Source organism: Dermacentor variabilis, chromosome 5, assembly GCF_050947875.1.
Source record: "Dermacentor variabilis isolate Ectoservices chromosome 5, ASM5094787v1, whole genome shotgun sequence".
NCBI lineage: Eukaryota > Metazoa > Arthropoda > Arachnida > Ixodida > Ixodidae > Dermacentor > Dermacentor variabilis.
In genome coordinates, this window is record NC_134572.1 from 41,832,536 (window position 1) to 41,848,653 (window position 16,118).

Genomic DNA, 16,118 nt, shown 5'->3' on the forward strand with positions numbered 1-16,118 from the left:
ATGATCATGTATAAAAGCAATTTCTTTCGGCAGCTTGTTCTGCTGATAATTCGCAAGAAAGAGCGGTGATTGTCGAAAGAGATTCGTACGTGCAAACATGGGACACACTTTGAAGGGGTGGTCGAGGCGGGGGAAAATTCTTTGGGGGGGTTTTAAAAGAGGATGCTGTAAATTATGACGGTGTATGATACAATCTGTGGCAGTGGGAAAGCAGTGCTAACGGTCGTTATTTTTATAGAGAGGGTAATTGGAGGGACCTTTTGACAGCCGTGATGCTGGGTGTTCAGAGTAGGTTTTAATGATGAAACGTGCTGCTTTATTTTGTAAAGATTCAAGCTTGTTTATTAGGTATGTCTGATTTGTATTCCATATTATGGAAGCGTATTTCATTTTTGAACGAACTAGAGCTGTGTAAGCTAATGGTTTAGTTGACTGACTTGCTAAATACAAATTTCGTCTAATGAATCCAAGTGTTTTATTTGCTTTCGAAATTATTTCCTCAATGTGATCATACCGTGTAAGATTTGAAGTTATATGGACGCCCAAATATTTTAAGGTAGACACATTTTCTATGCACATGTTGTTCATAAAATATGAACTTAAGTGAACGTTACTGGCTCTGGTAAATGACATTGTTTCTGTTTTAGAAACATTTATTTCCATTTGCCATTGCTCGCACCAAAGTGAAATTTTCTTTTGGTTGGCCTGTAAGATATTAGCATCTTCACAGGTGATAATTTGTCCGTAAATAATGCAGTCATCTGAAAACAACTGGACTGTAGAGGTCAGGTTGTTACCGATGTCATTAATGTAAATCAAGAGTAAAATTGGTCCAAGTACGGAGCCCTGAGGAACGCCATATTTAACTAGTGCTAACGCAAAAAAAAAAAACTGATCATTTACGGAAACAAATTGGTAGCGATTGGTTAAAAAACTTGAGATCCAATTAACAATTTTACCATGTATGTTAAGCCGGCTAAGTTTCATCATTAAGCGAGAATGGGGAACTTTATCGAATGCTTTCTTGAAGTCAATAAATATGGCGTCGATATTTATGGAATCGGGGACAGCTTGATGAAGATTAGTTATAAGTTCAATTAGTTGTGTTTCACAAGAGCGTCCTTGCTGAAATCCATGCTGATTATTAGAAAAAAAGTTATGTTCAGATAAATATTTCATAACTGCGGAAGATATGATATGCTCAAGTAACTTACCTGGAATACTAGTCAAGGATATAGGTCTATAGTTTGAGGACACTGATCGGCCACCTGATTTGTAAATGGGAGTAATACGACCGATCTTCCAGTCATCCGGTACAATTACTGTATCTGTTTATTGATGGAAAAGGGTGGCTAACACGGGAGATATTATAGGCTTAATCTTTTTAAGCATCTTTGTGCAGATGCCGTCTGGATCTGGCACTGAGTTATTTCAAAGCCGATCAATGGCCGATAATATTCCCTCCAGTGTAATTATAAGGTCATTCATAGATGAGTTTATTGAAAGAAACGTAAGATCAGGTGGTATTAGGTTTTCGTTTGTGAATACAGAGCTGAAAAACGTGTTTGATTCAGTCGCAGTTTCAGATGGTGAGAGTAGCACGCCGTTATTAATGATTGGTATAGTGGATTGAGAAGAGCGTTTAGGGTTAATTACTTTACAAAACTTTTTTTGGATTCTTAATTAACATGCTGACGATGTCACCAGGCACGTACCCAGGATATTTTTTCGGGGGGGGGGGGGGGGGCCCACCACCTCCATAATCATCATCATCAGCAGCAGCAGCAGCAGCAGCAGCAGCAGCAGCAGCCTGTTTTATGTCCACTACAGTACGAAGGCCTCTCCCTGGGATCTCCAATTACCCCTGTCCTGCCGCCAACCGATTCCAACTAGCACCCGCGAATTTCCTAATTTCATCGCACCATCTATAGTTTTCTGCCGTCTTCTACTGCGCTTCCCTTCTCTTGGTACCCATTCTGTAACCCTAATGGTCCAACGCTTATCTGCGCATTACATGACCTGCCCAGCTACATTTTTTTCCTCTTGATGTCAATTAGAATATCGTCTATACCCGTTCGCTCTCTGATCCAAACCGCTCTCTTTCTCTCTCTTAACGTTATGCCTGGCAATCTTCGTTCGATCGCTCTTTGCGCGTTTCTTAACTTGGGGCGCGATCGGAGATATTTTGTTCGATACGCGTTCTGTTCAGTTGCTGCAACGTCACAGAGTTGCAGTATGCAAAATTTGTGACAGCGGGGCGGAGAGAGCAGCCAATCAGGAAGCGGTGACCTCCCCGGAAGTTTACTTGCGTCGTTTGTCGTCTGCTTGCAAACAGTGTACTACAAAACCAAATGTTTCTCGTCTTCCAAGTGAATTAAATCTTTATCTAAAGAAATGTATTTTTTTCTTCTCAAGCCCAAACACGTTTTCAAATAGTAGTACGTGTGACTACTGCAATTTATAACTATTAGGTTCTTTGCGTCGTCCCTAGGTGGTGTCGCGCACAGCGAGAAGGGGAAAAAAAAAAAAACGACGGGAAGAGTGGCGCACTTTTCAAGAGGCAGCGACAACATCCCAGTGGCTCGCTGGCACCGATGATCTTGTCGATTTCTCTGTACAACCAACGAATTATTTGTTTCGAGAAACAAAAACGACGCCGGAATTCACTTTCTGCCATCTCTTCAAACGCGTTTCGCACCGCCACCCGCTCTCCTCCTTCCTCTAGAAAAGCCAGCGCAACAACCTAAGTTTCCAACGGAAGCGCCATTTTCTAGAATTAAACTATGAATTGGATTCAAACCTGCCATTCCTCAGCCGAAAAGGCCGCCTGTTGGATCCAATCCAATCCACCAGACGCGCCATGCGAAGCCGTATGATCGCTCCAAACTTCTCAACTCCCGTCGCGTTCGGACGAAATGCTCGGTGGGCGGATGATTGACAGGAGCGTGTCGTCATTTTGACGTCACCAAAAACGGGGCGGCGCCCCACGGCTGGCGACGTCGGCGCGGAGTAGGCCAATCGCGCGCACCGGTAACCGAACGAACGCGCCGAACAACCATCTCCGATCGCACCCTTGATCTCAAGTCTCTGCCCCATATGTCAGCACTGGCAAAATGCACTGAGTGCACACCTTACTTTTCAATAATAATGGTAAGCTTCCAGTCAGGAGCTGGCAATGTCTGCCGTATGCGATCCAACCTATCTTTATTCTTCTGTGAATTTCCTTCTCATGATCAGGGTTCCCTGTGATTAATTGATCTAGGTAAAAGAACTCCTTCACAGTCTCTAGTGGCCGACTGGCGATCCTGATGTCTTGTTCCTTTGCCCGACTATTTATCATTATCTTCACCTTCTGCATATTAATATTCAACCCCACTCTTACACTCTCTCAGTTAAGGTCTCCAATCATTTGTTGTAACTCGTCTGCATTGTTGTTGAATAGAACAATGTCATCGGCAAACCGAAGGTTGCCGATGACATTGCCGTCGATCTTTATTCGCCCCTGTCTTTTGATATTTGCCGTCGATCTTTACTCCTAAGCCTTCCCAGTTTAATAGCTTGAATTCTTCTAAGCACGCAGTGAACAGCTTTGGAGAAATTGTGTTTCCCTGTATGACCCCTTTCTCTATAGGTATCTCCCTGCTTTTCTTGTGTAGAATTAAGGTAGCTGTAGAACCTCTGTAGATATTCTTACGCGAAGGACGAGTCAGTAAGACGAGAAGCTATTTACAGATTATATTTACAACAACGGTTGCAGCGCTGACCGCTTAGATTCACACCGCGAGCCCAGTTCGTTTTTCCTCCTCTTTTCTGGAGTGATGGCGCTCACGCGCCTCGTTCAAACAAACAAATACCACACGCATGTAGCAATATTTTCCAAGCTTTTTACGTGAGCGTTCTGTACTCCTTGATTGCGTAGTGCCTCTATGACTGCTGGTATCTCTACTGAATCAAATGCCTTTTCGTAATCTATATAAGCCACGTAGAGAGGCTTATTGTACTCTGCAGATTTCGCGATAACCTTAGTGATGACGTGGATGTGATCTATTGTAAAGTATCTCGTCCTGAAGCCAGCCTGTTCCCTTGGTTGACAAAATCCAGTGTTGCCCTTATTCTATTGGAGATTATTTTGGTAAATATTTTATATAATACTGGGAGCAAGCTAATGGTCCTATAATTTTTCAATTCTTTAACGTCTCCTTTTTAGTTGATTAGTATAATGTTTGCATTCTTCCAGTTTTCTGGGACCCTTGCAGTCGATAGACACTTCGTATGAAGAGCTGCCAGTTTTCCAAGCATTATGTCTCCTCCATCTTTGATTAAATCGACTGTTATTCCACCTTCTCCTCCCGCGCTCTTCACCGTTTCATTTCTTGCAGGGCCCTTCTGACCCCATCGCTAGTTATAGGAGAGTTTCTGTATCCTGTTCATTACTGTTTCTAAGTGAGGTATCGTGACTCCTCTGAGTACTGTATACAGGTCAGCTTAGAATTTTTCCGCTGCTTTTACTATATTTTCGAGATTGCTGATGACATTATCTTTTAGTGTATACATCATGGTTTGTCCCAAGCCAGGTTTCTTTTTTACTGATTTCAGGCTGCGGTCATTTTTTACAGCTTCTTCAGTCTTTCTCATGTTATAGTTTCGAATATCAGTTATTTTCGGCTTGTTGATCAGTTTTGACAGTTCCGCGAATTGCGTAACGCTGTGCGGCTGCCAGTCCCACACAGCCGCGTAGAGCGCAGGACTCTGCGATTCTAGATGTACTGCGCTCACCGCGAAAGGTTAGAAAAACACCCAAAAAACACAGCAGAGAAGTGGCTACGTGAGGCGGTTCGACCGATAACTGTAGAAGCGTCATTCAAAGCAAGTAATTGTTCTCCACTTCCGGCGGCGTTTTCTCTACTTCCTTTTTAAATAAAAAGATGTCGATCCATAAATATTCTCATAAACAACGGTAAACATTTTTTATTTTTCGCTTTTCCTTGCAGTTTGGTTGTTGCCTTGGTTCTCTCCCTTAGTAGATCGCTTAATTTCTCAACTCCTTGCGATTTTTGTTTCCAGTTGCCAATTTTGCACGAAAAGTGTTATACAATTAGGGAAAAACAGACGAGGTAACGGGCGACAGTCATCTTGCTTGTGGTTCTAAAGGTTATTGCAGGGTTTCATGATGGACGCACTTTCACATTATTTTATTTCCCACCTTATCTAACCCATATCACGTGTATATGGTTGCGGGCATCTGCCAGCCTCGCGGCGAGCCCTAACTCAAGGAAATAATGAAGCAAACGGAAAAGTTAAACGCAATTGACGTTTTCTCCGGCCGCAACTCGTTCCACGAGAGTACAGACCAGCTCAGTAACAGCCGCATCCCTTTCCATGGTCCCAGGCTAAGCCTAAACAATGAAGGTTGAACTAACAAAAGCTGCAGCTATGCGCGTGACGGTTGAATAGATGGTGACAACTGAACGCATCTCGAGTTAATCGCACGGGTGCGGAATCTATGAGAAAACTGTCCTTCACATTACAAGAGATGCCGATAACTACCGCCATCGAAAAGGAGTGAAAAAGGCAGCATAATGCTGACCGATTAATAGCTGCCAAGTCTCAACATTGATCTGGCGGCGCTTTAGAAATATGTGAGGAGTGGTGGCGTGGGTGGGAAGGGGGGGGGGGGGTATGCCACTTGATTTCGGGGGGGGCCCGGGCCCCCCCGGGCCCCCCCCTGGGTACGTGCCCGGATGTCACCATTAAAAACTTGTCTTTAGATGCTTCAGTTTCCGCTTTACATTTATTTGATTGCTCCCAATAGCGCTGCCAATCAACTTGGCTTTAGAGTAAAGACGTTTCTTTTTATTGATTGCTCTCTTCACTTGTGACGTGAACCATGTGCTCTGTGTTGAGGAGGTGATTTCAATTTTGGGAACGTGCTTTTGTTTCAGTTTAGTAAGCTTTCTTCCGATAGCGAGCCAGTTATCATTTGTATTGCGATAAGCCATGGTTTCCAGGAACCACACAGAAAAAGATGACAGCTCTGCAAGAAGCGCGTCGAAATTTGCACGGAAGTAATCGTCAATAGATTACTACTTTCCTACTACTACTACTACTACTACTACTACTACTACTACTTTCTAAAAGATATTCACAGTGTGCTACGTTGTGGCCGCAAATACATTCAATGACGTGAACAAGCATATTTTCCGGTTCGGTTGTGAAGACTAGATCTAGAATTGAGTTTCCACGTGTTGGCTTGCAAACTATTTGATGCAGATGAAATGAACAAAGAACATCAAGAAATTTCCTACATTCGCTCTTCCTTGCGCAACCTAGGGGCGTACACGTCTGCCAATTTATTGCGGAGCAGTTGAAATCGCCAGCAAGGATTATAGGTGAAGTTGGATAGTTGTCTTGAATTAAAGTTAGGGAATGATTAAGACTCTCGATAAATTCAGAGGTAGAATTAGGTGGATAGTAACAGACCCCGACTGTACAAGTCACAGAGGAACAGAACTGAAGTGAAGTCCACAAAATTTCTATGTTTGACTTCGATGCAAGTTCCGAACCACGCGTACCCAACCACTCTTCTACCACCAAAGTTGCCCATACCTTGTCTTTCATTCTTTATAATGTTATTCCTCGGAATTTTGAGAACGCAAGTCCACAAACAAATGTAATGAAAAAAGACGCCGACTGCGTATATCTTTTATGTTATCTCTTCTCAGAGTTGGTCTGGGACGAAAACGAAGTTACTCAGTGCTAGAACGCATCTGTCCCAGCTAGCCAGTTTTCGTCAAATTTTCATCAGTCTCTGGGGCATTTTGCGCGTCCTGGCTTGAGGCGATGGACGCGGAACGTTCCGCAGGCCCGTGCTGCCAGAAGTCTGCAACGGCAATCTCTTCTATGAGTCAAGGCACCTGGTCAACCACCAGTGACCACTCAAGAGAGACTCCTACTCCTATGGCCATGGATGCAGAGCCTATTGCCGGCCCGTCTGGCAAGATCACTACATTAACAAGTTCCTCAAGGAAACGAGGCACCTGGTCCAGCACCAGCGAAGACACAGAGGTCTACTCAATCACAGGTGAGGACTCATCTGATGACAGCTTCGTGTCGGTGAGGAGCCGAAGGGCTAAAAGGAGGCTTATCAAGGCGTCGTCACCAGCGAGTACGTCAACCATGCAGGCAGGTAGTGAACGCTGGCCGCACACCATCCTCTTCATGCCAGTGGATTCTTCTGTCAACCTTCGAGTATTGAACAGGCAAGCTCTCTCTGTTTTTCTTGAGGGAAAGGCGCCAAACGAAATCAAGGAAGTCCGGCTGAACACACGAAAGAATGTTCTAGCTGTCGACACAACCCGTGGAACCACGCTGGAGACGCTACGACAGATAACAGATTTGGGCAACATAAAAGTACGATCGGTCATACCTATGGATGGGGCCTGCACTGCAGGTGTAATCTACGATGTTGACTTGGCTATTTCGAACTCGGACCTGCCAATTCTGATCAAACCGGCATACGAAGGAATGGCCATCACGCACGTATGCCGACTTGGCAACAGCCGTTGTGTGAAGATTGTGTTCAAGGGGGATTCCATCCCTTCGCACGTAAAGGTCGGTCACTTCCGACATGTCGTACGACGGTTTATCCCAAAGCCGCTTCAATGCCACAAGTGCTTTAAGATCGGACATGTTAAGGGCGCCTGCACAAACTCCCCAATATGCCCCCGGTGCGCGGAGTCACACACGGTAGATGTCTGCCGTGCCACAAACTTAAGGTGTGGCACCTGTGAAGGCACCCATGAAGCGACGTCTAAAGAATGCCCAAGAATCAAAAAAGAGTTCGAAGTTCTGAAGCAAATGGTGAGGGATAACTCAACCCATAAAGAAGCCTCAGAAAAGATCCGGCGTCGACGTCGTCATCGACGGAAACGCTCAAGACAGGGTGGCGCTCGTGCGCCGCTTGCGCCAACGTCATCATCTTCATATGGAACGCCCGAGAGCACAAGGAGGCCTCAGAGGGGAACTGCTGCCCCCGTGGAGGAGTGGCCGGCGCTTGCAATCTCTCAGTCTTCTAAGGAGCCTACACGCTTGATCATCCCACCGAAGCCCGCTTCTGTCGGTGAGGCTTCAACAGTCGACTGCCAAATGATCCCGGTGCTGCGATCCATTGTGAATGTCATCAGGGCCATGTTGACAAGCATTGACACTCCATCTGCTCGTAGTGGACTACAAGTGCTCGACGCGCTGAGCCCCGTCCTAGCAAGCCTTGAGTGAAGCCATGACTGACAATCACAAGTCATTTCGTAAGGAGGTCCGAGAAGCGTCGATCCTTCAGTGGAACGCGAGAGGTCTAAGATCTCGCATCGCCGATTTTCGTCAATTTGTTCTCACTAACCGCTTTCCAATCATTGTCATCTGTGAACCAAGATTATCCCATCCAATGAGACTATCCGGCTACGAGACAATATTCTCATCGAGCGACATCAAAAGTAGCAAGGTGGTCGTGTTCATTCGCCGTGAACTCACTTACGTCGTCCAACCGGTGCAACATCATGACGACAATCAGTATGTGTGCATGACTGTTAAAAATAGGAAAGTCACCTTTGCACTCTTGGGGGTGTATCTGTCTCCATCAAGTCGATTTGACACCAAAAGACTAGAAGACATCTTGAAAACACAACCTGGTCCATGGATTATCACTGGGGATTTCCACGCTCACCATACCATTTGGGGAAGCTCAAAGGTTAACGCGACGGGAAGACGACTAGCTTCCTTAGCTTCCAACAATGGTCTCTACCTGCTGAATGACGCGAGTCCAACATTTCTGCGGGGAGTAACATACAGCAGCTGCCTCGATTTGACTTTCGTCTCCCACCGCCTCGCCACACATGTTAAGTGGTTTTTGGACATTGAAACGCACGGAAGTGACCACATCCCCACCTACCTCAAGATCAAGGGAATGTCTAACACGTATACGTTCACCACGATACGAAGAATAGATTGGTCTGTCTTTAAATCCCAGATTGAGGACGCTTGTCACAAAGGCCTCTCTTGTGGACTTCAACAAGCTATTAAGAAAACGGCACAGACGGCCACGCGCACACTTACGTGTTCTCCAAGGTATTCTGAATTCGACCTGGAATTGGAGCGGCTTCGTGCGATTCGCCGTCGTGCCGAAAGGAGATATCGACGCACTAAGTCAATTCAGGATCTCAGAACAGCCAGGCGAATGCAAAAGAAGATACAACGGCGCATGGATAAACTAGAGGCTCAGCGTTGGTCGAAATTTTGTGCGTCGCTAGATCCCCGCAAACCGCTATCTCAAATATGGAGAACTGTGCGAGGTCTACGTTCTGTTCCGGAACAGCGTTTCCCGTTTAAGGCCCTAGCACTATTCCAGCGCCGACAAGACATTGATGTGGCGGAAGACTTCTGTGCTATGATTGCGGGCCAGCCAACTCGCACAGGTTCGCTTACATTGAACCGTATTCCAGATTCACGCGATTCACGCATGGATCTGCCTTTCACGACGCAAGAGCTTGACGCGGCGCTCGCCCTCTGTAATCGGTCGTCGTCGCCTGGTCCGGATGACATATCTTACCGCATGCTATGTCACCTTGGTGAACGGGCACGAAGTGCACTCCTTCATATCTATAACGAGTCCTGGCAAGAGGGCAAAGTTCCTCAAGATTGGAAGCTCAGCCGCCTGGTACCGCTTCTTAAGCCTGGCAAGTCTCCCTTAGAGATTACTTCATACCGACCGATTGCGCTGGCAAGTTGCGTTGGGAAGGTAATGGAGCGAATGATCCTCGCCAGACTTGAGTGGTATCTTGAACATTACGAAATCTACCCGGACGCCATGGCTGGTTTTCGACGTCACCGATGTTCTATCGACAACGTTATCGATCTGGTAACCTATGTTCAACACCAAAAGACGTGTAAGAGATTATCTGTCGCAATGTTCTTAGATATAAAGGGAGCCTACGACAACGTTCTTCATGACGCCATACTTGAAGCATTGGAATCGGTGGGCCTAGGCGGTCCATTATATCGTTGGACTCGCAGTTATTTACATAGGCGGTCTCTATTTCTTAACACTGAAGCTGGCCCAACCTCGGAATATTATACGCACCATGGAGTTCCACAAGGTGGTGTCTTGAGTCCAACGCTTTTCAACCTTGTACTCACTGGACTCGTGGAACGACTTCCGAACACAGTTAAAATTTCAATGTATGCCGATGACATCTGCGTGTGGGCATCTGGTGTGACACGGCCGCAAGTACGCGCCAGGCTTCAAAAAGCTGCCACGTCAACATCGGCCTACTTAAATGAACAAGGCCTCAAGATCTCGCCAGAAAAATGCGCATTGGTCGCGTTTAGCCGGAAGCCAATGAGATCATACGATGTCTCTATCGACGGTCAAAACATTCCTTATGTCAGGACGCACCGATTCTTAGGAGTAATCATTGATCGCGACCTCTGCTGGAGTCCTCATGTGGCCTACCTAAAGAAGCGCCTGACGGATATCTCTAATGTGTTTAAGTTTCTTGGAGGAAATGTCTGAGGTACTTCAGTACATGCAATGATGCAACTGTACAGGACGCTCTTTCTTGGGTATTTGCGATACAGCTTGCCTGTGCTGACCAACACCTGCAGAAGTAATATCCGTACACTCGAAAGCGTCCAGGCCCAGGCGCTAAGAGCGTGTCTTGGCTTGCCGCGGTGTTCGTCAACGGCTGAAACCATTGCGATTGCACACGATTTCCCAGCCAAGACCCATATAGTCATGGAAGCACTCAGAGCACACGTAAGACACCTTGCTCGAGCCCCTGCCCATCATCTAGGCTCACTGCCAGAGGATCGACCACGTGCTTCCTTTTGTGAAACTGTCCTGCCCTATCGTGCGTACCTTCCATCAGGTTATACAGCTCCAGCGAGAGTTCCGTTTCCACCATGGTGCTTGGCTCAAGCAAAGGTTCGACTTGTCGTACCAGGCATACGAACAAAAGCCCAACTCTCGTCTCCAGCACTCAAGCAGCTTTCACTGCTCTTGCTGTACGAGACGTACAACGATCATCATCATCTGTATACTGACGCTTCAACCACGGTGAATGGGTCTGCAGGATCGGTGATCTTTCCTGCAAAACCTTCCACCATAAAGATTCGACTCTCTCACCAGACTACATCGACTGCCGCGGAGCTTGCTGCTATTCGTTGCGCACTTCGTGTAATTTCTGAAGAACTACCCAAGAAATGGAGCGTGTTCACTGACTCCAAGGCTGCACTTCATTGTTTGGTTTCTGCCTTACGCCGAGGACCCCACGAACAACTAGTTCTAGAAATCAGACTGCTGCTTCACCACCTCGTCGAGCAAGGACACGACATCACGTTGCAGTGGATTCCAAGCCACTGTGGCATAATGGGCAATGAACTTGCCGACGCAGCAGCACGATCTGCACATGAGGAGGGCTTCCAAGACTCCATTCCATTCTCAAGAACAGACGCTGCAACGAAAATTCGTGTGCTTGCAAATGAATCCATCAAAACTTTATGGAACACACCAAGCTTACAGCATACACGTCTACACCGACTGGACCCATCCCTTCGACTTCGACCCCCATCTGGACTCTCTCGACTAGAAACAGCAGTCCTTTGCCGACTGTGGCTTGGTGTCGCCTACACAAGATCCTTCGCCTTCCGAGTCGGTATGGACGACAGCGCGGCTTGCAGACACTGCGGCGGCGAGGAGACCATCGAACACGTGCTCTGCCACTGTCCTCAATACAGCGCGCACCGGCTGTCACTAGCGACCACGTTGGCACGCCTTGACGACAGGCCACTTTCAGAACAGTCAGTTTTGGAATGCCGACGTGAACTGTCGTCGCAGCAAAAGTCGGTCAAGGCTTTGTTGACTTTTCTACGTGACAGTGGCCTATTAGAAAGACTATAAGGACCCCATTTCATCCCTTTTCATATTTTTTTTCTCACGCTTTTATTTTTGTCACGCTCTTCTTTCCGTCTTTACTTCCCCTTTCCCTTCCCCTAGTGCAGGGTAGCAAACCGGAGGTTTTAAGTCTGGTTAACCTCCCTGCCTTTCTCTCATTTGCATCCCCTTCTCTCTCTCTTCTCAGATGGAAATATCAAAAGTGCAAAACAATAATAGGAGATCGATCCACGCAGAGGCCGCGTCTCTACCAGAAAGCTTGCCTTCGTACGTAACGTTTGCCACCAGTGCTTCCCCGTAAGTGTTACGGTTACATGAGCTGCAGTTGTCGGGAAGCATGAGAAGCAGTCAGGGGTCTTTGAATGCTATCGCGTTTCACTCTTACAGGCGAAGCGTAAGCGTCCTCAGAATTTTCTCTAACAATGTCTAGCTAGCTCACGCTATCATACCGTGAACGAGAAGAAAGGCAAGCAAGGGGACCGATTGTTGTTTTCACTATCAACTGAAGGCAACAGAGAATAATACTACGGAAAGTATTAGGTGAATTCTTGTTTTAATTGAAATGTTGAAGTGATAGCGTAAAAGGAGATGAAAGTGGACAGAAAGAGGATTTGCCCGCGGTGTAATCCAAACCAATGCACTGGTAATGTTAGCCAGTGCCACAACTGACGGCCATGAGCACAACATGGTGTCCCCGTTTAGCGTCACATAGACAGGGACACCAGCGCCACTCAGCTAGCAGCGCATCTGTGGTCTGGCATATAAACGTTGTCGCAGGCTTGTCCACCATCTGCAGAATACCTTTCGGGACGTCCGCACTGGATGCGGGCGAAACCACCATCCAGGTCGCAGCCCACTCCTTCCACGGCCAGCAGCATCTGACCCTTGCGGCTGAAATGGTAGACAAGGGAGCGCGCATGGACCAACTCCCTTTCGCAGGTGGTCATGTAGCCTTCAGCGTGCCGCTTGGCGTCATGTGAAAAAAAAAAATCGCGACCGTCCCACACGTCGTGAGTCAGTCACTCCTTACTCGTAGGTGAGAGGAATGAAGTAAACAGCAATCATAACAGAACATTTATTGCCCTTCGTTCTGCTCCAGGTGAAGGGCGTGACTTTACACTGATATGGTGAGGCTGCCAAGGTAGGCAAAGCTGAGTTAAGACAACCAGTAATGGCGAGAGCTTCCTTTTGATTTGTAAGAACCAAAAGCGCTCAGCTCGAAAGTCACTTGATGAATATCACTGCTCAACGCGTCTGATGGTGGAGAACACGCAAGGTATAGTTCATAAGTTTACTGCACTAAGCACGCCTTTTTTTCTTACTTTTCCCACCCTCCTTCTTTTTCTTCCTCACATGGTCTTTCTGTCTCAGTCCTTTTCCCGTATGCTGAGTAGCATGTCACCATCATCATCATCATCAGCAGCAGCAGCAGCAGCAGCAGCAGCAGCAGCAGCAGCAGCAGCAGCAGCATCAGCCTGCTTACGCCCACTGCAGGGCAAAGGCCTCTCCCATACTTCTCCAACTACCCCGGTCATTTACTAATTGTGGCCATGTTGTCCCTGCAAACTTCTTAATCTCATCCGCCAACCTAACTTTCTGCCGCCCCCTGCTACGCTTCCCTTCCCTTGGAATCCAGTCCGTAACCCTTAATGACCTTCGGTTATCTTCCCTCCTCATTACATGTCCTGCCCATGCCCCATTTCTTTTTCTTGATTTCAACTAAGATGTCCTTAACTCGCGTTTGTCCCCTAACCCAATCTGCTCTTTTCTTATCCCTTAACGTTACACCTATCATTCTTCTTTTCATAGCTTGTTGCGTCGTCCTCAATTTAAGTAGAACCCTTTTCGTAAGCCTCCAGGTTTCTGCCACGCACGTGATTACTGGTAAGACACAGCTGTTATATACTTTTCTCTTGAGGGATAATGGCAACCTGCTGTTGATGATCTGAGAATGCCTGCCAAACGCACCCCAGCCCTTTCTTATTCTTCGAATTATTTCAGTCTCATGATCCGGATCCGCGGTCACTACCTGCCCTAAGTAGATGTATTCCCTTACTATTTCCAGTGCCTTGCTACCTATTGTAAATTGCTGTTCTCTTCCGAGACTGTTAAACATTACTTTAGTTTTCTGCAGATCAATTTTTAGACCCACCCTTCTGCTTTGCCTCTCCAGGTCAGTGAGCATGCATTGCAGTTGGTACCTTGAGTTACTAAGCAAGGCAATATCATCAGCGAATCGCAAGTTACTAAGGTATTCTCTATTACTTCTTATCCCCAATTCTTCCCAATCTAGGTCTCTGAATACCTCCTGTAAAAACGCTGTGAATAGCATTGGAGAGATCGTACCTCCCTGCCTAATGCCTTTCTTCATAGGGATTTTGTTGCTTTCTTTATATAGGACTACGGTGGCTGTGGAGCCGCTATAGATATCTTTCAGTATTTTTACATACGGCTCGTCTACACCCTGATTCCGTAATGCCTCCATGACTGCTGAGGTTTCGACTGAATCAAACGCTTTCTCGTAATCAATGAAAGCTATATATAAAAATTGGTTATATTCCGCACATTTATCTATCACCTGATTAATAGTGTGAATTTGGTCTATTGTTGAGTAGTTTTTACGGAATCCTGCCTGGTGCTTTGGCTGACAGAAATCTAAGGTGTTCCGGATTCTATTTACGATTACCTTAGTAAATACTTTGTAGGCAACGGACAGTAAACTGATCGGTCTATAATTTTTCGAGTCTTTGGCGTCCCCTTTCTTATGGATGAGGATTATGTTAGTGTTCTTCCAAGATTCCGGTATGCTGGAGGTCATGAGGCATTGCGTATACAGGGCGGCCAGTTTTTCTGGAACAATCCGCCCACCATCTTGTAGCATATACGCACTTGCATATTCGGTGGCAGAATTCTCGGCAATTCATTTTAAATAAAAGGGGGATTTGTCTCTCTCTCCTCCTCCCCCTCTCTACCGCTTTATGTGCATATAGACTGCTGTTACAGCAGCACTCGGCACCAGAGAGCATGAGAGACAAGAAAGGACACCGAGACGATCACAGTGATCGCCCAACAATACGTGTTGGCCTACTGCTACCGGGTCATGGTGCTATGTACGTATATACAGCAGAGATTATCACAGCTACCTAAATTGAAAAGTGGCGCCGCGGTGAGGGGATGTGGCAGGCGTGTAAATGACGTGAAGTAGCTGTTGTTGCATCTCTGAGAACACGCACTCCATAAACTTGAATTCTCGTCTAGAAACTGTTCTGCAACTGCCATAACACGACTTAAACCCAGCGGCCAATCAGCACATAAGGCAGTGTTTCCTCATATTATAAACGATAATGATTAAAACGTACAATTACTCACGCTATGATGTTCAGTTCTCTCAAAAAATGATCCTACCACTAGTTGGTCACTAAACTTGAAAAAATATAATAAACCGAAGTCTTAGCTCACAGCGCTCGAGCTCAAATCACAGTTTTCCTTTTGCCTGTTTTTCTTTCTCTTGCAGGAAGAGCATAAATCTTACTTTTACTCTTGCCTCATTTATTTCTTCTACATCACTGAACATTAATTCATGAGGCATTAAAAAATACCGAAGCTTGTTTCAGACGCTTGACTTACAGATTACTTTATCTTGACACTCAAGGCTACGTTACAGGCCAAGCCGCACATTCAAGCTGAGCCCAGACATGTCAACAGAACTTACACCGTACATAATCCTCGTAGACGGTGGTGTCACTCTCTACCGTAATGAGATTTTGTGAATTCAAATTATCTGGCCGGTATGCAACTTTCTTTCACTGCTGTGCATGGTGTCGCTTAAGGTGAGTACTCCTGTAAAGAACCAAACATGCCATGACTGTTATTTAACTGTTTGCGCTTGAACCGTAAGCCTGAGGCCTAACGTCCTGACACTGCACGTGGATTGTGATAGACGCTGTAGTGGAGGATCGCGGTATAATCTTTATCTCCGGGATTCATTTAACATGCACCTAAACATAATTGCGCGAACCTTCTTAGATTTTTGCTCCATCGAGCTGCGGAGCCGTGGCCTGGAACCGAGCCCGCAACCTCCTGCTCATAAGCAGACGCTTGAACCTTGACATCGCGCTTCAATTACGCTAGTTCAATGGGAGCTGCCGAATTAATATACCTTATATATAATAGA

The 16,118-nt window shown here is 46.3% G+C and overlaps 1 protein-coding gene across 1 annotated transcript in view; it reads right to left on the reverse strand.

Moving 5' to 3' along the window:
- Positions 1-16,118, reverse strand: part of LOC142583505 (uncharacterized) — a 79,131-nt gene that overhangs the window by 31,936 nt on the left and 31,077 nt on the right. The window contains exon 3 of the mRNA XM_075693993.1: positions 12,746-12,920. Coding sequence (XP_075550108.1) covers positions 12,746-12,920 — 175 coding nt within the window. The remainder of the gene's footprint in view (positions 1-12,745; positions 12,921-16,118) is intronic.